This window comes from Danio rerio, chromosome 20 (genome assembly GCF_052040795.2).
Source record: "Danio rerio strain M-AB ecotype USA chromosome 20, GRCz13ab, whole genome shotgun sequence".
In the NCBI taxonomy this organism is placed as follows: Eukaryota; Metazoa; Chordata; class Actinopteri; order Cypriniformes; family Danionidae; genus Danio; species Danio rerio.
This window is the reverse complement of record NC_141040.1, coordinates 56,523,070-56,547,500: the sequence shown is the minus strand read 5'-3', so window position 1 is coordinate 56,547,500 and position 24,431 is coordinate 56,523,070. Positions and strand designations below refer to the sequence as shown.

Here is a 24,431-nt window from a genome sequence, read left to right as displayed (position 1 = left end):
GTAATGTTTTTTAATAACAGTGAACGGGTTTTGCTGTAACTAAAGCAGCAATGAGGTTTGTTAAACGGATATTTAGTCGTCAGTGTGGGTTGTTTTGCAGGAATGTGTCCTCATACACACAAGGACAGAGTCCAGAAGCGAGAATTAGAGAGTATTTCTACTATATCGATCATCAAGGACAGGTAACGTCACAACCTTTTTTGACATTTTTTTATTGAAGCATATAACTGACAGGATTACATGATAACAAATGTAACGTTAACAGTCATACAAAACTTTGTGAAGGAGAACATATATTAAATTAAAAAATACTAAATTATATATATGAGGGGATCCATCATAATTAAATTATAAGATTGTATAGATCATTTTTTTCATTATTAGAAAAGTTTATAAAGTCTTCTTGTTTTTTTTTGTAATTAAGATCAAAGAATTATTTTTATCACTTTACAGAAGAAAAAAATCAAGAGAGGGAGTAATAGACATTACTTTTGCCTTGTGTATGTGAAATCTCCCAAGAAAAATGATCAACTTCAAAGCATTATCGAGTGTATAATAGCCAGTTTTACAATTCAAAAAACAATCATGCATTCGTCAAAGTTAGTTATTTTGTAAAATAAATAAATAAATAAAAAACCTGAAGGTACTACCTTAATGCCATTCCTGTCATGTTTACTTTCAAGTCTTTCTCTAATGTTTATTGTCTTCTCCCATTAAGCTCTTTCTGGATGACACCAAGGTGAAGAACTTTGTCACCTGTTTCAAAGGTATTTCTATATCTGCACTGTATACATTGAGGTAAAGTTGGTTTTATATTCGCACATTCGTTCAGTGAAGTGTTGTTTACCATGCTAATTTGAATATTCGGTGTAAAATCACATGCAAGCATGACCTGAAACAACATTAGCACTGTTTAATCGACTGTTGTACATTGATAGTCATATAGAGGTAAAGTTGGTTTTTTGTTCACACATTTGTTCATTCAGCAGTCTCTATATTGTTTACAGTGTTACTTTGAACATTCGGTCAAAATCAGCATGCAAGTATGCCTTCTAAACAACATTAACCCCATCTAATTCACTGTGCACAATGCTGTACTTTGATAATCATTTGCTGCAAATATGATTTCCCTATTTAGAATTTGCAAATAATACTTTTCTGAAATTATATTAATAAGCATAATGTCTGAATGTCCGAATATAAAACCAACTTTACCTCAATGATAGTCATTGGCTGCTTATACCATTTCACCATTTAGATTAGCAAAGAATACTTGTGCAACATTACATCATTAAAGAGAACTGTGTTAATATAAAACAAACTTTAATTCAAACTGTATACCACGGTCTAGAAAGGACACATCAGTATGTTGGATGGATGGACGGATAGTGGATGGATCCTAATCATATACTATTTGACGGACAGATAGATAGATGGATGGATGGATGGATGTAAATTAAAGAAAAGTCATTACAGAAATTACAGAAAAGTAAAGTCATTGCAAACAGGCCCGGATTGGCTAATCGGGAGCACCGGGAGAATTCCCAGTGGACTGGTCCGTTTTTTGGCTGAGAGGGCCGGTGTCCCTAGCTGCTTGCATTCTCAGCAGTTGCACTTTTTTCATTTATTTATTTATTTGACCATAGCCACACTATTTTATTCATTATTTTGCCGCAGCTCAGCTCTTTTTATTTATTTTCTCGCAGCCCTTTGAGCAAAATGCAGCCTGCAGGGTAATGATAACGTAACATTCCACCCCAAACAGCGGCACCTTAGTGAATATTAATTAATAATAATGAATATTACACCCAATGACTGTAAAAAATATGGACGAAGCGACAGCCCCTTTTCCCATTGAACGCCATGAGGGCAAAACGCCTGCTTGACGGGCACAAACTGTCGCAAAAGACTGCTGAAATTGGAGCCTTGACATGCGCAGAAGGACTGTCTGATGGAGCCAGAGGAGGAGCCGCGATAATGAGCGGAGTCGAGCTTCCAACCAAACGCTTTATGTAAAATAAACCACGCCCCCCGAACTTCTCAGCATGCGTTTGCTGTCATATCAACACAAATGGATGTAATAACGTTAACAAATATGAGGGTTTTATATATTCAATCGCGCCAGCTCCGGGCCGCAGCGCATAACCTACTCGCGGCGTCGCGGGCTGATTCCGGCTCGCTCGGCCGCCGCATCTGGCTCGATTGACTCGGGCTGGAATCGCGCAGTGAGTCCAGGCATCCGGAGTAGGTCCAGCAGAGGTAGTCAGTCTGAGCTCTGAGGGGTAAGTCTCCGGCAGGCGAGAATCTAGCCGGAACTGGCCCGAGTGTATTTTGCTATCTGGGTGGTTAGGCGTGTATCAGCAAACTAATAAAGCCCGAAAAAAGCCCTGATCTTAGCGAATAAACAGTGTTCCACCAGATCATGTATGTCAGAAACTGTAGTTTACTGCTGAACTCATTTTGTCATGGTAAAATAACACAGAAATCGAATAATAACACTTCAGTCTCCTGCCGAAGCTCAGACGCGCTGCTTTGAGAAACTGTCAATCACAGCTGTCAATCACGATGACACGCCCAGCATTAAATTACTGCTAAAAACAAACTGTTTACAAAAATGAAGATCTGCACCTATTTCAGCACAATAACCAGTGCCTTAATCGACCTGAACCATCTTTCAGGACATTTTATTGCAAGTGTAATAATTTTTTTTATTTGGGCTCAAGTCTCCTTCATTAACACGGAGGAGGCGGGCTTTATGACTTGTACTGCAGCCAGCCCCCAGGGGGCGATCTAACGGCCGAGACCTTCACTCAAACACAGGCTTGCAGCACACTTGATTACACCTGCTCAATGAAAATCAGATGATTTACTACATTAATAAATCTGACATAACTTGATCAGAAATCTAAAAAGGTTAGAAAAAGAGTAGACATCAATAGCAGCAGATAACAGTGCAATACTTATTCTTTATCCCGAACACATCATCTTAAGAGTGCCAACTTGGTCTAGTACAGGGGTTTTCAAAGTGTGAGGCGCGCCTCCCATGGGGGGCGCCAGAGCATGTCAGGGGAGGCGCGGGAAAAATATATAATAAAAATATAATTATTAAGTTTAATTAAGTTTATTGTCGCGCGCGTTCTGATCAGCTGTGTTGTCGCGCGCACGCTCAAGAGCGGTGTTGTCGCGCGCCTACTGAAGGGCGGGACCGAGGGTGTGCCGCGTCGCGGGGGCACTTTTGATCATTTTGGAAGGGCACTTTCTATCCAGGACTAAAAAGGGCATGTGCACTGCACAGGTTGAGCCCTATGTGTGCACGTGCCTGCAATGGATCGGTTTCTGAGACCCCCGATTCAAAGACTTCAAGTTCAGGGCTTAAACCCAAAAGACGACGATATGATGATCAGTATTTGAGTTTAGGATTTACGTGGACAGGACCAGCTGATGAACCACGACCTTTAAGTGTGGTTTGTCAAGATATTTTGGCTAATGACAGCATGAGACCCGCTAAACTTCGACTGTTTTGACTGGGATGAAGAGTTCTTAGAACTGTTCTATTCATATTAACCATCATCCTAGTTTTAAAAAAGTTATATTAAAATACTTGTTATTACTCTGTAAATAATTGCACTTTCATGCAAATGTTGATAAAAGTGAGTTAACAGTCTGACACCTGTCTGTGTCTTTATATATACTGTATATATATATATATATATATATATATATATATATATATATATATGTGTGTGTGTGTGTGTGTGTGTGTGTGTGTGTGTGTGTGTGTGTGTGTGTGTGTGTGTGTGTGTGTGTGTGTGTGTGTATGTGTGTGTGTGTGTGTGTATGTATGTATGTATGTATGTATGTGTGTGTGTGTGTGTGCGTGTTTGGGAGGAGGGGGGCGCCAATGGATAAGTTGTGTCAAAAGTGAGGCCCACTGTCTTAGACTTTGAAAACCCCTGGTCTAGTAGTTAGCAAGTTGTGTTACGATGCCGCCAATCCAAGTTCGAATCTCACCAGAGAATTTTATTTTTTTTTCATTTTCAGTGTTAAGACATATAATACTGTTTGGGTTACTTGCGTAGGGGTACATTTTTTTTTTTTTTTGTGTTTGTGTGATGACCGTTACAAAGGACTGGATATGTATAAAGAATTAATGTTCTTATATTTATGAAATAACATTTGAAGTTCTAAAGCAGCTGTGTCCTTGAAAAAGACGTGTTAGTGTCATTAGAAACTGAAATGGAAATGACGTTATTTTAATGTAGTCAGTCGTCGACTGAGGTGGGCTGGTCTAAGGCTTGAAACTCCAGAGCTAAAAAGGAGTCCCAATCCGGCCCTGGTTGCAAAACACTTTAAAAGTGACCTATTATGCCCCTTTCTACAAGATGTAAATGTCTCTGATTTGGCTAGAGGGTGTGTGCGTGTGTGTGCGTGTGTTTGTGTGTGTGTGTGTGTGTGTGTCAGTCAGTCAGTCAGTCAGTCAGTCAGTCAGCCAGTCAAATAGGATATTATCCGCTTGTTAAGTGTGACGTCACGCGAAGCAGCTTCCGGGTCCAAGCGCTCTATTCAACTGAATGGGGAGACTCAGGAATGATAATAAACGTTTACAAAGCGATTTAATGCTTTCGAAAATCACGATCACAGTATATATGTCCATGCCTAATATCCGATGGCCAGAAAGTGATTAATTTTTTTATAAATTGTTACATTTTTGGTATTTGTGATGCAGCAAGCCCAGAGATTGTTGTGTACACTATGATTTGATATAAAATTAACTTTAATGTGTGATAGGAATAAAACGTGATCATAAACGAATGATTTCTCCACTCAAATGAGTGGCGGCTTGGACCCGGAAACAGTATTACATACGTCACAAACACGTCACCACTTAATAAGCGGATCCATCCATCCCTTTAAATTTAAATAAGATTGTGCTCTTTTCAGAAGAGGGCGGAGCTACGAATGCCTGTGCATCAGCATAGTGGCAGATTGAAAACAAGACTAACGTGATATAAGATGGTCACTAGTGGGCGCGGCTTTCCTTCTCTGATGACTCTTACAAAGGAAGAATGTCAATCAAAGTTTCTTTTTTTATCTATTCTGATTATAAACAATCGAATAATTTATTTTTACTATTAGACGCTGGCTATATTCACCACACAACTGTTCAAAGCCCTTATTAAAGTGATTTCTGCATGATAGCTCCACTCTAAATAAAGATTCTACGAATTCTCTCTCTTTCATAGACCAGCACTTCTTAGTTTTCTTCTTCAGCCGTCTGAAAGTGAACCAGAGCGGCCGCTATCAGCAGGACTTCCCGTTTGTCTCGCTCTGCGGACGCGAGCGCAACTTCCTGCGTTGCGAGGATCAGCCCATAGTTTTCACTCACCTGTTCTCAGAGGTGGGGCTTGAGGACCGTCTCTCATACTGTGGGGGCGGAGCTAAGCTGAGCGTTCCATTCCGCCCACAATCCCTCTTCATGCATCCAGACAGCGGTAGAGTTTACCATCCCGGGCCGGAGCGGACTGGAGGAGCGGGTCTGCTAAGATCAGCTCTGGCCATTGAGATCAGCGCACATTTTGGGTACGACACAGGACAGGATGGCACAGCAGCACAGCCCACTCACTTCACATGGGCAGGCCGACGACACGCTCTCAGCAAAGAGTTGGAGAAACATTTCCCTGTGCAGAAAGATGAATGCATGAAGATACGGTGATTCAACATGCAAATACACTGTTGAAGTAACACCATAAACCAATTTAAAGTTGAATTCAAGCACTTTCAATGACCTTATGTTTGTATTTGAGTACTTTCCAGGTATTGAATCCTCCTTTCATGAAGCCTGATGAACTAATGGAGCATTATTATACACTGTTATGCAGATTTCTAATATAGTAGTGTTTAAAAAAGGACACAAAGCTTAAATATATCCTCTAAATAATATTTGTTAATGATCAGTTTCTGTGTTTTGGGTTTTTTTGCAGGTGTGAATTGCATTATGGGATGTTGATCTCTGCTTTGTCGACTTTTGATGTTGAAAATTCAACTCTACAGTTTAACAAAGTGACTTTTATTGACATTTTAGTTGTTTGAAATAATAACATCATCTATAATAAATAATATCTAGAGAAATAAGTCAGAAAAGTGCACTGGCAGTTTATTACAAGGTGTTTGTAGTGTAATATGCAACACCAACTCAGACAAGATAGCACTGCAGACTATTACAAATGACAATAAAAGTCCCTTTTTAAAAACATTTTAAGGTTACAATTTTGTAAAAGAAAGATCAAGCTCCCATAATGCAATTCAAAAGCATAAACAAACAGGGAAAAATAAAAACATGAATCACAAAATACAGAAAACTGCTAATTTGCAGATATTTTTAGTGTAAATAAAAGATCAAATAAATATAACACACATGTGAAATAATAGAAAATACAATACCTACATAATAATGAAGACCTGACTGAAACATTTCCCTGTGCAGAAAGATGAATGCATGAAGATACGGTGATTCAACATTACAATACACTGTAAAAGTAACACCATAAACCAATTTAAAGTTGAATTCAAGCACTTTCAATGACCTTATGTTTGTATTTGAGTAATTTCCAGGTATTGAATCCTCCTTTCATGAAGCCTGATGAACTAATGGAGCATTATTATACACTGTTATGCAGATTTCTATTAGAGTAGTGTTTAAAAAAAAGGAAACAAGGCTTAAATATATACTGTTCAAACATCTGCTAATGCAGTGGTTCTCAAAGTGGGGGTCGGGACCCCCCAAGGGGTCACGGGACAATGAAGGGGGTTCGCCTGGTGATTTCCAAAAATCTATTTATTTATATTAAACCATAAGAATTACCATACTTTATCAAAAAACTACTGAAAAGAAAAATTGTTGTTTATAGTGAATATATACTATATAGTTACTACAGTAGCTTATAGTTACTAGTTCTATTGGATTGCGACCCCTGGGGTAATTACATAATTTTAAAGAAACACCAATGGCGTCAGATGCAGCAGATTGATTTTATAACATCAGGTTAAACTTTCTGGCACATTTACAGCTCTGATTTACATTAAAAAAAGATTAAACTAAGAATAAACTTGGGTCTATTGGTGTGTGTGCGCTATTGCATGCAAGGTTTCTGTATATATAACCACCTCAGAGGATATTGGGGGTTGCGAGTCACTAGCATTGTTATTTTGGGGGTCGCAAGCTAGTAAGTTTGGGAACCCCTGTGCTAATGAACAGTTTCTGTTTCGGTTTATTTCTGGTTGTGAATTGCATTATGGGATGTTGATCTCTACTGTGTCCACTTTTGATGTTAAATATTCAACTCTACAGTTTAACAAAATGACTTTTATGGACATTTTAGTCTTTTAAAATAATAATATAATGTATATCAGGTAATACCTAGAGAATAAATCTGTAAAATATCAGAAAATGTGCTGCAGTTTATTACAAGGCTTCTGTAGCGTTATATACAACACCAACCCAGACAATATAGCACTGCAGACTATTACACAAGACAATAAAAGTCACTTTTTTTTTTTTTACATATTAGGGTTAAAAGTTCACTGTAAACTCTAAGTTGAGACTACTTAAATTATTTGAGGAATCCGATTCCCTCAGATTGTTTGAGTAATGGGAAATCTACAACTCAATTAACTGAGTTGACCAAATGTGGTCTCTTCATTGAATTAACCTAAAAGTTTAATTACAGTTCACTTAAATGTTTAAGTACAGATAACCTAAAATAGCTAATAGGCTACACTTTCCAATTTTTAAGTCTTCTCTGACTGAGTTAGGCTGTACTCACACTAGGTACAGTTGCCTCGAACCGGGCCAAAGCATGCTTGTCCCCCTTCCCGTCTCCCCCGATGGCCCGCACTCACACCACAATCGGGCCTGGGCACGCTTACGTCATCGCTGCTGCGCTGTTCAGTGAGAAGTGCTCTTTCACTCAGCAGCACAGTGGAGATTTCTCTAGTTATATTGTTTCAGTCGTTTGATATGCAGTCAAATATTTCACCAAACAGTCCTTAGGGATGCGGTGGCACACAGTCAGATATTTCGCAGAACAGATCCGCCACTTTTGGCGCTCATAAACAATCATAAAGCCCTCGTGCTGCAGGAGTGAGGAGGTCTGCTGTAGGTGTGCAGCTGTCATGCAGTGAGAGGTTTTCATCTTTAATAAGCTACGGCAGTTTGCGTTCACTGAACAGTTCGAATGATGAATAAATCCATATGAAACAGCCCCTTAAAAGTCACGTCTCGCTTTCAGTTTCGGGCTTTGGCATGTTTTGCACTCACACTACAAGTGTACCGCGCCAAAGCCCAAGTGAACCGTGCCTGAGCCCGATTCAGTGCACTCACGCTTCTCAAACGATCCAGGAAACGGGCCTGGGCACGGTACGGATGACATAGTGTGAGTAGGCCGTAACTCCCAGGGTTGTTTATATCGAAGTTGATATTTACATCAGATTGGTGTTTCGTAACATCTAATTTTTACAAGGTGGGTCGTTAGCCCAGTGCTCAACCCCCAACCTGGAGGACCAGGACATACACTAATATAATTCTGACAATTTAGCTAACCCAACTCCCCTTTGAAACCAGAGCACCCGGAGGAAACCCATGCCAACACGGGGAAAACATGCAAACTCCACACAGAAACACCAACTGTCTCAGCCGGGACTCGAACCAGTGACCTTCTTGCTGTGAGGTGACAGCACTACCCACTCCGCCACCATGTCACCCCTGCATGTAGAATTAATAAGAAAAATGTATAAAAGCATTTAAATATCTACTTACTAATTGCACTTTAGCAAAATTTTGCATCACAAGCAAAATGACCACCTTGTTTCATATAACATATATCTACCAATCAGCGCGGTTGTCAAGGCAGAATTTTAAACAAAGACATGGTGAATTGATTAAAGACATTAAAATGTTAAGTTCAGAGAACCTAAAATATTAATTTAAAGTGTTTTTGCTGCCTCATGAGCAGGGCCAGACGGAATCTACGGACGTTTTTTGCTATTTCTGTGGAGAATTTTGGTAAAAATCTGCGTATTTCTGCTGAATTATTTTGGGAGTATCCAGCGGAGTATCATAACTAAAACCTTAATATATTAAATAAAAAGTATTAAATTACTGAATAAATTCAGATTTACACATTTACTCAAGCAAATAAACAGAATTAATACTGGGCTAAAAATCTGCAGAAATCTGCGGAAAATCTGCGGAATTCTGCGTGCGCAGATTCCGTGTGGGCCTACTCATGAGCAAGTTAAACACACCTGTTTAAGTGTTGATGCCAAAACTTGGTATTTTAAGTAATGTCAAGTTACATTAACTTAATATTTTTAGTACACTGGGAAAAAATGATGTCTGCAAAATTGATGCAAACAATTGACATGGGCTGAATTTAAACAAATAGGTTAAATTTAGTAATGTCCAACTTAATTTGTTTAAATAAAAATAAAATGTTTACAGCCACTTAAAAAATGAGTAAATCCAAGGAATCATCTTTGAATATTTTTGTTCAGTGTAATGACAGCAGTGGGGTTTACAGTGTTGCTGAAAGAAAGATCAAGCTCCCATGTGAAATAACAGAAAACACATAACAATGAAGACCTGACTGAAACATTTCCCTGTGCAAAAATGATGAATGCATGAAGATACAGTGATTCAACATGCAAATACACTGATAAAATCCTGCTGAAATGAATGTGTATTCAAAGGCAAAATTATTAGGCTTCCTGTGAAACTGCTGATTTAGTGTTAAACTCTGGTTTCACAGCTGTTGGTTTAACACTTTTCCTAGCCCGAACTCCAGATCCTGTCAGAAAATGTCTGTTTCTCACGTCCAGCAAGTGTTAATACAGCAGAACCAACAGCCATGGAAAATTACTGCTTCACAACATCGTCCAGAGACACTGCAGACCTTGAAATGGAGACTTTCTCTTATCTCCTGAAAACAAGTCTCCCTTCAATCCACTACTGAACTGTTTTTGTGTTCAATCCATTTGGATTAGTTACTCACACTTTATATTAAGTGTCCCTAACTAATAGACATCAACAATAAAATAAAATAAAATATGCAATGTACTTAATGTGTTCATTGTGTATTACAGAACACTTTTGCTGCTATTGAGGTGGGATACGGGTCAGGCTAGTGATGGATTTTGGGTGGATTAAGTTGTAAGGAATGGACCACCACAAATTTTGTATATATTAAGGGTGGAGCCGAACCCGAATACGGTATTCGGAAAGGCACGAATAGCTTGTTTTTACGAATACTTATTTCGAACAAATACTTGAAAAATTATTTGTATTCGGGAGCAAGAAAAACACTATCAAAAAGCAGCGTTTCCTCATGAGACCACAGTGCATGCCCGCGTGAGAAAGAGAGAGAGAGAGAGAGACAGAGAGACGCTCAGTCGGAGGGCGGGGCGGAGGTGTCCGGCACAATCTTCTCCACAGATACAGACAGAGAAGGCTCGGCTGAGCGAAAAAATACTTTACTGCATCACTATTTTTGTTAAATAGATGTTTGTACCTTAATTGGGTTCCAGATGCAGTTTATAAACTTGTAGCGGAGTTTGATCGGGATCGGGAAGTTTGCAACCGGGTGCTCTGTTTACGCAACGTTAGTTCTGTTAGCGCGGTAATTTAGACAATAGTCTGTTGACAGAGTAACATTAACGTTCGTTTATAAAGGTTAAAACGATGCTTGTGCAGTTGTGTCGAATAGTATGCACTTATGGGAGTTATATGGTACGTCTACATTACTGTCTTTTGCAGACAGCAAGATATATGCTATAGGCTAGTTAACCTTAGCATAGCTTCCCGTCACTTTTCATTAACTTGAAACTCCTCAAATACATTTGGGCACCCGAATAGAAAAAGAGTGAGAGTGCTGCTGAGCCATTTGGTCCTCCACCAGTCAAAAAAAAAAACTTCATGTTCTTTGTGGAAGAATTTTACAGTCAGTGGAGCTGCAGATAAAACAAACTGATACTGTATAATGTGTGCAAAAGTGAAATCGGCAGAGGCAGAGATATTAAACATCTGTCAACATCTTCTATCCATAATCATTCATTTCTTTTCGGCTAAGTCCCTTAATCAATCTGGGGTTGCCACAGTGGAATGAACCACCAATTTATCCAGCTTATGATTTACGCAGTGGCTGCCCTTCCAGCTGCTACCCAGCACTGGGAAACATCCATACACTCTCTTTCACACACATACAATAGGGTCAATTTAGCTTACCCAATTCACCTGTATTGCATGTGTTTGGACTGTGGGGGAAACCGGAGCACCCGGAGGAAACCCACGCCAACATGGGGAGAACCCAGTCGGGGCTCGAACCAGCAACCTTCTTGCTGTGAGGTGACAGTGGTACTCACTGTGCCACCGCGCAACCTTCTATGTAATGTATTATCACATGCACTAAAAGCATCCTCTCCTGATACTGTCTGTGAACCCCCCACAAGCATCAATCCCCTCAATCAGCACAGCTATGTTCTGCTAAATCCTCCACAAGCACCAAACCATCAACACAGCCACATTCTGCCCCAGCAAGTCAGTTTCAAACATAAAAAAAAACAAAACAAAAAAAATCTTTGTGTTTGTTTTGTGGCAGGCAGATGACAATAGCAGGGCTGTATCTTTTAGTATTATATAGACTACTTTTGTTCTGCCAGATCCCCCAGGCAGGGTTTATTAAGATTTATTTAGTTAATTTTAGTTTTTGGAATTCTGTGCATTGGAAAGAAGTTATTTCAGAAGAAGAACAGTTTTTTGAAATATTATTTGTTTTTATTCTGTCTATTCAGTGTCCTTCAACAAGAACGGTGGTGGTGGGGTTCATAATATTCACAATGGTATTTTATTAGTTGTTGGTTTAACCATGGATGAGATAATGGCTTCTATGTTATTTTCTTTTCAATGACATTTCTTGTCACATGTTCAAAAACAACAGCCAATATTGCATATCTATAATTTATATAATGGGTATAATTAAACAATACTTTCACTATAATGTAAATTAGAAGTGTAATAGAAAAAAAATATATTTTTGTGCCATTTTTGAATTTTACTCGAATACATATACAAATACTTTTCCCCCCTCAACAAACACAAATAACGGCTGCTCCGCACATCCCTAATATATATATATTTATTATTATTTTTTTTTCATAGTATATTATTACACACACACACACACACACATATATATATATATATATTGTTATCCATGGAATGTGGGAAATAAAAATGCTGTTCTAATGGAACTACAGGACACTAGAGGGCGCTGATCTGACACCTGGAATGTACAATAGGTGAGTAGGTGAATGAAGAAGAGATTCAGTTGTGGTAAAGGGAAGCATGGGCTGTTTCTTAATTCCAATAACTTTTTTAATAAATCTAAATAAAACGCAGCGCTTCCCATCTCCAGTCGCAATGACTTCTGGCACTTCCAGAGCGAGTTCCGTGCTCAAGTTTGCAGCGGTGCTTCCTCGATATCAAGAACACATGCGGGAAGTTTCACCCGTCTGTTCTTGCGGTCTTGATTTTTATAACTGAACTTTGGCAGCTGATGATGACGTTACACGAGAACACAAGGATGCAAGACCGCTGAAGTACGAATATTGAGAAACAGCCATGGTTTCTTGAAGTTACTTCAAACTGTTTGTATTTTAAAGTCTTAGTTGGGAAACCTTGCGTTTTAAGCTCAGCCTAAGGACTTCCTTATTTGTCCAGATATAACTGAATGTTTGGGAAATGTATTGATATGCTTTCTGAATAAGATTTGACGTTTGGATACCTTCATTATGTAGTTTCATTCCTCAATTATCTGCAAGTCGTTAAATTAAAGCAAAAGTAGATAATCAAATTTCAACGCACTTAAAGGGCCATGACACCCCCCTACTTTCGGTTGAAGTCGACTTCAGAATTTTTTCAAAAGATGCATGATTAATGGGCGTGGAGCTCCGCGAGCATCGGGCAGGAGTGGGCGTGGCCAGCAGGGGAGAAGGGGAGCGAACAACTGTTGTTGACAGCTCACAAAATGAGACACAAAGAGGAGACGCATGAGTTTATAGTTCACAAAGTTAAAATGCAAAGAAATGAACAGTGATTTAGTGCCCTGCTACATTTGTTATTCTTAATTTTATATACAGACAACCACAATTTATATCATTATAAAGATGTGTGTTCATGTAAACACTATAAATGAGGACTTCTCCCTCAATCCCCGTATCCAGCAGACTCAGTGCAGCAGGTCTCCTGACCCGTCTATTTTAGCCATTAACCCTGCTGGTAATCTGGAGGATTTAGGCAAACACAGCAGCACGGCGATGTGTCTGAATGTGAACGAACTCCTTATAAAAGACAGCGTCCGCCATTCTCTAATTCTCGTGCTGCTCTCCCAACAAAAATGCTGGCAGCACACACACAGCTTTGCTGTATGATCGGCCCTGACAGCATCGCGGGGAAAAACATGCAACAAACCCCATGGATCATGAAAACAAACACATGTGACCCTTCATGAACAGCTAAATACTGTGCTGTGGTTTCCGTGTCTCTCAGCTCGGGCTTGACACTGGCAGGTCTGTCAGGTCTGATGAATAATTAAGCAGCCGGCTCTTCTCATAGGATAAGAAAACTCCACTATGAATAATAATGAGAAACCGACGCGTCATCATTGCACTTGCAGTTCTGCACTACGTCGCCGAATTTGATCAGGCCCAAAAATCATTTTAAACCCGGAAGCTGAAATTAGCTGAAAAAAGCTTAAAATTATCCAGTTTTCCCCACAATTAAAGCTGACAGGTTCTAACATTGTCTTAACTGATGCTCAACACACAATATATTATATTTTTTAATATAAAAAAAAAAGTTCTCCAGGGTGTCCTGAACCTTTAATGTGTTTTTTAGCCACTGACCAGGGGCCTCATGTACGAAGACTTGCGTGGAAATCTTACTAAAACATTGCGTACGCACAAAGCTGTAAATGTGCGTACGCAGAAAAAAATTCAGATGTATGAAACACTGCGTACGCCGAATCTCACGCATATTCTTTTGTACATCCGAATGAACGTGAAACTGAGCGCAACATGCACGAGCGCAAAACCCCTCCCTGCCTCCTCCCCCGTATGAATATGCTAATGACTATGCTAATGGCAAAACCCAACGAAAAAGCAACGGCAAAATCAAACAAAAAGAGAAACTTTGAACAGAATGTGATCTGGAGGTGCTGCTTTCGGAGGTAGACCGGAGAAAAGCGGTGTTATTTGCAAGTTTGTTCTCCGGAATTAACAACAAAAGAAAACAATAGAGTGGGAGAGTTTAGCTGATACGGTTAACACAGTTGGGTCTGAACATCGCACTGAGTGCATTTAAAAAAGAAATAGTGTGGTTTATATCTGTAAAATGTTGCAGTTCCCTTAGCAGTCTCAGTGGCGCACCTCATAAGAGGCATGTGATCATGCACTGACACGTTCGAGCATAAACTCGGCTCGAATCCAGCGTCTGATGAACTCTTTCTTCTTTTTTTCCCCGCTACATATCAGATTTTGCCCACTATTTATCACGAGAAAGACAAGTAGGAATCATCAATAAGTTCATATCAATAAGCATCATATTTTATTTGCACATTTATTGAATGGAAATGTTTCTGATTCATGTATGCAAATTCATCTTCAGATAGTGTCTTTATAGCAATGTGCGTGCAGTAGATTGCTCAGATTACATTGGGAAAACAGGCGACCGCTGCAAATTGTGCTTTAATGTTTGGCTGGTCAACTGTATGATATGGAAATCTTACATACCTACTATATGAACCCGTCTCATACAGACGCCATTGCAAGGATCAGACACTTTGTAGAGAAGAATTTAACACAACTGCCTCTAGGAGTCGCCAATGGAATTAAACCTGAAACCTGGCGTACGCAAAGTTTTTGTGCGTACGCAGCGTTGATACATGAGGCCCCAGTTCTTTTTTATGCTTAACTTAAGGAAAAGACCATCATACAACAGCTTAAACATTTTTTGTTTTGTTTTGAGAGAAGATATTGGGGGTTTCCTAACTTTATTTTGGGTACATTATTCTTCAATTCAACATATTTTCCATCTAAGAAATAAAATATAAATATATGCATAGAAAAAAAATGGTCGCTGATGTCAGGGTTCTGCCACTCTGCTCTTGTAAATTCTTGTTTTGGTGGCAGAGCTCGGACACTAGACTTGTCTGGTCCTGTTTCTGTCATCGTGTCTCTGTGTCTCTTGTACTCGTGTTTGTGTTTTCGTCTGTCAGCAGCGTGGTGTTTAATTCCCAGCGTCTCAATCCAGTTGGTTTCGGTTTTGGTTGGCACTGGGATGAAACATGCATGCTGCGTGTGTGAGCGCACGGTGAGTGTTTTCATTGATCGTGTGCTCGTGTCTTGCGTCTGTTGTCAAAGCACGTGGCTCTGTGTTTACATTGTGGTCGTGTGCTTCAGTGTTGTCATAACCATGGGGTTAATGAGTTCTCTCATTGGCTGCATGTTCTTGTCCTGTTTTATGTGAGCGCATGGCATGTCTTGTCTCTGTCATGCGCTCTCCCGTCTATTGTCTTGTCCCACCCCACTTGTTAACCCATTATTAGTTAATTATGCTCATCGCTTGTGTGTTAATCTCCTCATGTCTTCTGTTCTGTGCCAGTTTGTCGTCTACACATCCCCTGTGTTTCATGCTCCTGTCTTGTCTTGCCAGCTCAGCCCAGCTTGTTTGTTCAAGTAATGTTTTCCCCCTTAGGATAGTTTGTTTTGCCTTGTTGTTTAATTTATACTTTATTATTAATAAAACCCATATTATTTGTTGCAACTAAATCCTCGCTCCTTTTCCCCTCACCCGACCGTGACAGCTGATTTGGAGTAAAAACATTGAGTGCGTTGAAATATGTTGATCTACTTTTGCTTTGATTTAACGACTTGCAGATAATTGAGAAATGAAACTTCATAATGAAGGTATCCAAAACGTCGAATCTTATTCAGACAGCATACCAATACATTTCCCAAACATTCAGTTATTTGAACAATAAGGAAGTCCTTAGGCTGAGCTTAAAATGCAAGGTTTCCAAACTAGGACTTCACAATACAAACAGTTTGAGGTAGCTTCAAGAAACCATGGCTGCGTCTATAACCGCATACTTCTATACTATATAGTACGCTAAAATCAGTAGGCGAGCCGAGTAGTATGTCCGAATTCATAGAAATCGAAAATCAGTGTGCAAGAAGTACCCGGATGACTTACTACTTCCAGCGAGATTCTGGAGTGCGCATCACATGCATGCTGCGCTATCCCATGATGCCCCGCGAGCGAACTCATGAATGAGAGTAAAGCGACGCAACTGACGCAGGTAGGTCACGTGACCATGTCAAAATGGCGGATGTAGTACGTTCGAATTCCATTCATACTTTTCACGTTCATACTGTATAGAACGTACTTTTCTAACGGCCGAGTGGTACGTTTACATTCAAATGCAGTACCTACTGAGTAGTAGATGGTTTCGGAAGCAGCCATTGCTTCCCTTTACCACAACTGAATCTCTTCTTCATTCACCCTCACCTATTATAGATTCCAGGTGTCAGATCAGCGCCCTCTAGTGTCCTGTAGTTCCATTAGAACAGCATTTTTATTTCCAACATTCCATGGATAACAACAACAACAACAAAAACAACAAGTGCTCTGAAAACCCCAATAAGTTGACTGAACTAAATTAATTAAGTAAACTCATTGCCTCAATTTAATTGAGTAATGGAGTCTCCCAAAACTTTCATATTTAAGTTTATTTAACTTGCAGGTTTTGTAGACTATACTTAAATTTTGGTGAACTGAACAATTTCAGTATAATCCACTTAAGTAACAAGTTTGGTGATCTGAACAATTTAACCACTTAAACTCTGCTGCTATTTGGGGATTTCCGTCTGGATTTTGCCTACCCAAATTTAAAAGATTCCCAAATCCACATGCAGAGGTGTAAATGCAAAAATTTGGCATCATTTTAAAGAAAACCCTTTGAATTTTCATAAAACACCATTGAAAGTGTTTAAAATATCTGTATATGTTGTCTGTGTTATAATAAACACCTAAACAAAGAGGCGCTTTTTGTATTTTTTTTTTATAAACTCAGATTTGAAGGTGTACCTTTTATGTTGTGTGTGGTCTAGGCTGCTGTGATTAATTTTGTTGGTTCCTGCACATGTCTGTAATCATAGGAAAAAAGAAAAATGTCTCCACCATAATCTATGCAAAAGTTATTGTATTCCCACTGATGAGAGGTGCTGCACAAGCCACAGGGAGCGATCATTGTTTTCATATTTCACTATTCTTTTGTTTGATCAAACATAATTCACTGTGTTTGGAGCACGTCAGACATATAAAAGGATTACTTATGCACATCACCTCAAAAACAGAGGAGAAATGGCCCTGAAGCGCACAGCATAAGGTAAGAGATGACAGCTGTCTGTGCTATCTGGGGCTGCTTATTGATCATAAATGTATTGTTTTCACTTCTGCACCATGAAAACACTGCGATTCATTCAACAACTGTTTGACATGTGAATATAATTCAGTATGAAGAACGCTAGAACCGTATGAGCACCGGCAAAGGCTTTCATTTGAGCTATAATTTGTACATGTGTCATGTAAAAAATATGAAAATGAACCAATGTAAAATACCTAGCTCTGGTATCCAAAATACTGTGCATTTAAGTGTAAAGAACTTTTATACAGTAGAATAAAAACCAAAGTGATGCATATGTGCAGAAAATATAGATTCACTATATTATACACTTTCAAACGACACCACATACGGGGGTCTGGTGCAACGCTAGCCCTTTAAATCTGAAAGCGAAAGTCAATGACGTCACGGACCCGGTACCGGGTCAGCAGAGTTTAAGTGTTAAGTAAAATATTCAAAACCGGTAAGTTAAATAAACCTAAATATGCAAGTTTTGGGAGACTCCTTTACTCAATTAATATGAGGCAACAAGTTTACTCAATCAATTTAGTTCAGTCAACTTATTAGAGTTTTCAGTGCAGAAGTGTTTCTAACAAAGTGTCTGGTGCATAAGAGAGGAAGGAGTGTATCATATGTTTATTGATTGATTGATTGATTTACAGGTTTGTCCCTCTATACGCTAGTCAAGCTACTGAGAAATGTGGCTTTGCTCGTTGAGCTGGCTGTAAAGAGTTAAAGGGTTAGAAATGCGAGAGCGCTCTGACCCTGCATAGACATAGCGCAAAGGTCACAAGACATTCAAAGTCCATAAAAGGAGCCGAAAACAGTGTCAAAACAATCCACATGACTTCAGTGGTTCAGCTGAAATCATATGAAGCTCCGAAAACACCCGTTTGCAGCAAGAAATGCACATAAATAAATATAGAAACACCAGTGTTACAATTACACCAGTTGCAATGGGGAGGATGACGCTTCCATGTTCTGCTGCTGACTTTTGTTGTTGCAGTTGTTTAAAAGTGCAAAACATACTCCATACGGTAAACAGAAAATGCATAAACAGCAATAAAATATATATAAGTAACAGGAATGTGTATAAACAGCAATGACGATCCGAATAATGTTGGTAGTATTCATCATTCATAGTAGTAATAATAATAATGATGACTGTTGGTGGTGGTGATAAAAGTAATATTCTGTGATCATGAAAGTGATGTCAATAAGGAATATAAGTAATGTGTGTTCATCTACTTTTTATTATAATGTCTATTGTATTATTATTTGTTTACCTTTTTGTGAATGTAAACATTTTGGGCGTCACGGTGGCTCAGTGGTTAGCACTGTCGCCTCACAGCAAGAAGGTCACTGGTTCGAGTCCTGGCTGGGTCAGTTGGCATTTCTGTGTGGAGTTTGCATGTTCTCCCTGTGTTGGTTTCCTCCGGGTGCTCCGGTTTCCCCCAAAGTCCAAACACATGCGCTATAGGGGAATTGATGAACTAAATTGGCTGTAGTGTGTGAGTGAATGAGTGTGTATGGGTGTTTCCCAGTACTGGGTTTCAGCTGGAAGGGCATCCGCTGTGTAAAACAAATGCTGGAATAGTTGGCGGTTCATTCCGCTGTGGTGACCCCGGATAAATAAGGGACTAAGCTGAAGGAAAATAAATAATGAATGTTTTACTGCTTGTGGTAAACGTGCATCCTGACGAATTGACGAGAAACAGATGTTGTCAAACAAAGTTTTTACCTTTTATTTGGTTTTAATAATATGATTCCAGTTGAACCGCTGAAGTCAAATAGATGTTTTTTGGTTTCTTTTCTAAATATTTTGAGCATCTCGGGACACCTGCAGTCAATGGAGGACGAGAGAGCTCCAGGATATCATCTAAATTGTTCTGAAGATGAGTTTGGAAAGACATGAGGGTGCGTAATTACAGCCTGATCTCACGAGGAAACGTAAGTATTTTACGTTTTGCCAGTTTTGTGGCTAATTCATACGAGTTCAGTCGTACGAAATTGTAAGATTTTAAAAAGGAGGCGTGGCACCTAGCCCCACCCCTAAACCCAACCGTCATTGGGAGATGAGCAAATCGTACTAAAATGTACGAATTAGATCGTACGAATTTGTACGAATTAGCCACTAAATGAAAAAGTTATGAATTGCTGTGAAATTGTGTTGGTAATTACTAACAGAAATGACATTTTTGCGTGAACTAACCCTTTAAAAGATGGACCAGATATTGTGGAGCAAGATTATCATGCAAACTTAGTCTAAGTTCACAATAAAACTACCTAATAACTAATTCTGCAGGTATTCTAATATGTTAAGGGGTGATTTGGAAACACATGCAATAATCAATATGCGAGAAAACAAAAAAGTGAAGCAATCCTTCAGCGGCAGAAAAGGCCAACATAGATCAAATACCAGTAATGTTTACAAGATGAGAGAATGAGGTCTTAAAGAGACAGTACATCCAAAAATATAAATGACCCCTCTGTGTATTTGCATTAAAAATTCATTAAAAGCAGCCTTATACATTTAGATAAGCAATAAAATGTAATTTTCCTTCTCATTTTTGTTCTCAAATCTCTATATCTGTTTATTAACATAATCAATTCATATTTATAGCATGCATACCTACATGAAAAATAATTACTACATTAATTTATAGCAAATATGAGTTTTCTAGGTCCCACTTTTTATTAAGTGTTATACCTGTGAACTTACATGGTAACTAGATGTGTAAGTAGTATGTAACTACATTGTACGTACACACTGGTGCATAGTATTTACTTGTGTAGTACTGATGTAACTACACACATGTAACAACACACTGAACAGTATGTGAAAGTTCAAATGTGTAACAGGACATTGGTAACAACACTAAAGAAAGTACACATCTGTCACAAGAGTTACATGAGTGCATTGTGTAACAACAATATGTGCAGGTGTTTTCCCACTTCCACACCTGTTTGCATACTATGTACTTCTGAACACTTTATTAGGATAAGAATGCAGAACTAACGCTGCTTTAGAAGGCTTCAATTGGTATACCACTATAACTACAGGGTAAATCCTCAGGAACTGCCTGTAAACACTCAATATAAAGTGTACAATGATCACGAATCACTGCGTAATATATAAAACCTAAGCCTTTGTGCAACTGTTTAACAACTGCAAACTTCTGCCAAAAAGTATAAGCGTATATAGAAATATACAAAAGCCTTATGTTTATATGTTGTTTTAAATTGTCAAATTACATCAGTAATTTACATTAAAGGGGTAATTTAATTATCAAAAATAGTGCTATTAATGTCCTGTTACACATTTGAACCTACACACACTATTGTGTGTTGTTACATGTGTGTAGTTACACCAGTATTACACGTAAATACTATGTAGCAGTGTGTACATACACTGTAGTTACATAATACTTACATATTTAGTTACTGTGTAAGTTCACATGTTATAAGTGACATTTAAAAGTGGGACTGTTTTTTAAACCATAGTAAAGTGTATTATACTGTACACAATATAGTATATAGAGCTCTTTGTTAATAAATGCTATAATATAGCATTAACTATAGTGACAAACTGAAATAAATACTGGAGCATACATTAGATTTTACTACAGTAACTGTGGTGTATTGATAGTATTATATACCCTATAAGTAGGGCCAGACGGAATCTGTGGACATTTTTTACTATTTCTGCTCAAACATTTGGTAAAAATCTGTGGATTTATGCGGAATGATTTTGGGAGTATTTTTAACTTTTTTTAACTCAAATTTTTTAACTTGTATTTAATATTTAAATCCAATTAGATTCATTTTATTTGGTAAACAAAGCAAGTCTCTCATATATCTAGTAAAAGACAAAAAATATTACTGTACAAACTGTTTTGTAAATAAATCATAAATATTTTCATATTAGTCAATAATAATACTGAAATTAACTAAAAAAAAGTAAAAATATTCATTTACACACATTTACACAGGTAAATCCAACATGGAAATCATTTTTGTTTGTTATTGCTGTTGATTGTTTTGAAATTCAAATGAGACTTACATGCCTGTGTTTTTATTTCTGTAATAAAGATGGCTTTTCGCGATTAACTATGATTAATTACAAAAAAAAAGTGTGATTAATCAGTTAAATTTTTTTATCAATTGACAGCTCTAGTTTTAACATGTTTTCCTTTATTAATATGTGTTTGCCTTTTTTCTCTTATTGTAAAGCACTTTGTAACTCAATGTCTGGAAAAGGTGCTATATAAATAAACCTTTACTTACTTACTTACTTACAATGTATTGTACAGTGTTTTAAAATACAAAACACCAAGGTATTTTTATACTAAATAATATCATCCTAGGGCTTAGTGGCCACATACAGTGTCATCCTGCAACTGTTTTGCAGCAGTTAAAATGTCCAGCCTGATCTCACGAGAAAACGTAAGCATTTTACGTTTTGCCAGTTTAGTGGCTAATTCGTACGAATTCGTACGAGTTCAGTCGTACGAAATTGTACGATTTTAAAAAGGAGGTGTGGCACCTAACCCCACCCCTAACTCCAACCGTCATTGGAGGATGAGCAAATCGTACCAAATTGTACGAATTAGATCGTACGACTTCATACGAATTAGCCACTAAATCAAAAAGTTACGAATTGCAGTGAGATTAAGTTAAAAATGTCCCAAATCCTATTTTTAACTGTCTAAAATGGGGAAAAACATGTTGTTTTTACTGATAGTAAAAACATGGTAAAAAATGTGTGTATAAAAAATGAATTGGGAATATGTTTTGAGGAAAAATGGTGGCTTGGTGCACTGCAGAGAATACGCTCTAGTACAATTTGTGCTCGGCTTAGTCTGATACAGTTCAAAGTTTTTCATAGAGTCCATTTCTCAAAAACCAGGCTATCTGAAAATTTTCCCAATATCGATGACAGATACGACAGATGTCATGCACCAAGGTGTAATTTGAGTCATATGTTCTTTATGTGCCCTCTGTTACAGAATTATTGGATTAATTATTTTACAATTATGTCCAAGGTGTTGCAGGTAAATGTAGACCCATCCCCTGATGTTGCCATTTTTGGGGGTTCCAAAGATTTGGTCCCAATTCAATTAAAAACAACTTGATGTTTTGGCCTTTACCTCACTAATAGCCAGTCATCGTATACTACTTCACTGGAAATCAAATAAGCCTCCAACTACATCCCAATGGCTTGTAGATACCATGCATTTTCTTAAGTTGGAAAAGGTTAGATGCTCTGGGAAAACTAATTTCTTTAAAAAGTGGCAATGTTTTATAACTTACTATAACTCTCCTAAGGTATTGCCTTCCATTTAATAGATGCACTCTCCTTCCCTTTTTATTTATTTCGTAGTAATTTAATTAGTTTGTTTGATCTAATACTGTTTTATACTGTTTAATTGTAGATATTTACTTTCAACATTGACAATGTATCTGAACATTTGATTGTGAAACTTGGTTGTAATTCTCTGTACACTTATTACTCTTTTTTCCATTTCTCTTTTCCTCTTTTATTATTAGCATTATTATTATTATTATTATTAATATTTCTCTTTTTTATTATATATATATATATATATATATATATATATATGTTATTATTATTTTTTTATTCTCTTTTTATTCTTATTATTTTTTTTTAACTTTCTGTACTGATGTAGTATTTGTTTTTTCACAATAAACAATTTAAACATAAAAAAAATGCGTGTATGTGTTATTAACGCATTAAAAACAGTTTGGGAAAAAACTGCTGTGTTCAAGGCAGAAATCAAGAGTTTTCACTCTATCATACGAAGGTGACTTTTTTGTGTTTTTCGTAAATTTGGACCACGAGTTCACATATGGACATAATTGTTCTTTAAAAGTACATCATATCAAGAGATGATACTTAGGTTTTATTCTAATTAGATTACAATAAGACCAAATGGGGTATATGCCGATACATGCTAATAGGACTTTTAATTTGCCAGTAACCTGGGTTAAGCGCTTCCGGTGAACTGTTTGCCATTGCAAAACCAGCGTGTTTAAGGTCTGTTTTAGTAAAAAAATCAGCGATTTCCACTGGCTGAGTGATATCCGATATAAAGTTGGCCTCAGATTGTACAAGAAGCACTGCATTAAATTACATTCCCCCAGCCATGTTTTTAAAATATGAGCATATATTTTACCCCAGTATATCTGCGCTAGCCTGCCGATTCTGACGGGCGCGTGCGTGTAAACGGCTTTTTGTCTCGTTTTGCGCTACTATGAATGCCAGACTCTATTTAACTGATTGTATTGTAACTACATTACAACATTGATGCTGTAAAAGGTATCATTTAAAATGGAAAAAAAACTCACAATAACAGGTCACCGGAAGTTTATCAGCATGGAAACAGCACTAGCTCTGCATCTCTCTGCTGAAAAATCCAGCTTAAACCAGCCTAGGCTGGTTGGCTGGTTTTAGCTGGTCAACCAGGCTGGTTTTAGAGGGGTTTTGGCAACTTCCAGGCTGGTTTCCAGCCATTTCCAGCCTGGTTTTAGCTGGTCAGGCTGGAAAATGACCAGCTAAATCCAGCTAAAACCAGCTTGACCAGCCTAGCCAGGCTGGGAGCCCAGCCAAAACCAGCTATGTCCAGCTTAAACCAGGCTGGTCAAGCTGGTTTTAGCTGGATTTAGCTGGTCATTTTCCAGCCTGACCAGCTAAAACCAGGCTGGAAATGGCTGGAAACCAGCCTGGAAGTTGCCAAAACCCCTCTAAAACCAGCCTGGTTGACCAGCTAAAACCAGCCAACCAGCCTAGGCTGGTTTAAGCTGGAATTTTTAGCAGGGCTATTAGCAAAGAGAAATAAAAAATGCTCCCATTTTCATAAACCCCATCAAATACAAAATATGTTGTATTTAAAGTAC

The 24,431-nt window shown here is 38.1% G+C and overlaps 1 protein-coding gene and 1 long non-coding RNA gene across 3 annotated transcripts in view; one reads left to right on the top strand and one right to left on the bottom strand.

The window, feature by feature from the left end:
- si:ch1073-287p18.1 overlaps positions 1-5,985 on the top strand; it is a 6,049-nt gene extending 64 nt beyond the window's left edge. The window contains exons 1-3 of one of the 2 annotated variants that reach the window (NM_001430832.1): positions 1-182; positions 719-767; positions 5,244-5,985. The exon at positions 1-182 is cut by the window's left edge and continues 36 nt beyond it. In NM_001430832.1, the coding sequence (NP_001417761.1) occupies positions 51-182; positions 719-767; positions 5,244-5,713 (651 nt within the window). In that variant the 5' untranslated portion in view covers positions 1-50 and the 3' untranslated portion in view covers positions 5,714-5,985. Of the gene's footprint in view, positions 183-718; positions 799-5,243 lie in introns of both variants that reach the window. The other variant, NM_001144787.1, reaches the window with a different exon arrangement.
- Positions 5,986-12,200: 6,215 nt separating this feature from the next.
- LOC147832361 (uncharacterized) lies at positions 12,201-17,145 on the bottom strand. Its single transcript, XR_015519192.1, has 3 exons — positions 16,176-17,145; positions 14,981-16,131; positions 12,201-12,915 (listed from the first exon to the last, which is right to left on the bottom strand). It is a non-coding gene; the product is annotated as an uncharacterized LOC147832361 (long non-coding RNA).
- Positions 17,146-24,431: the final 7,286 nt, after the last annotated feature.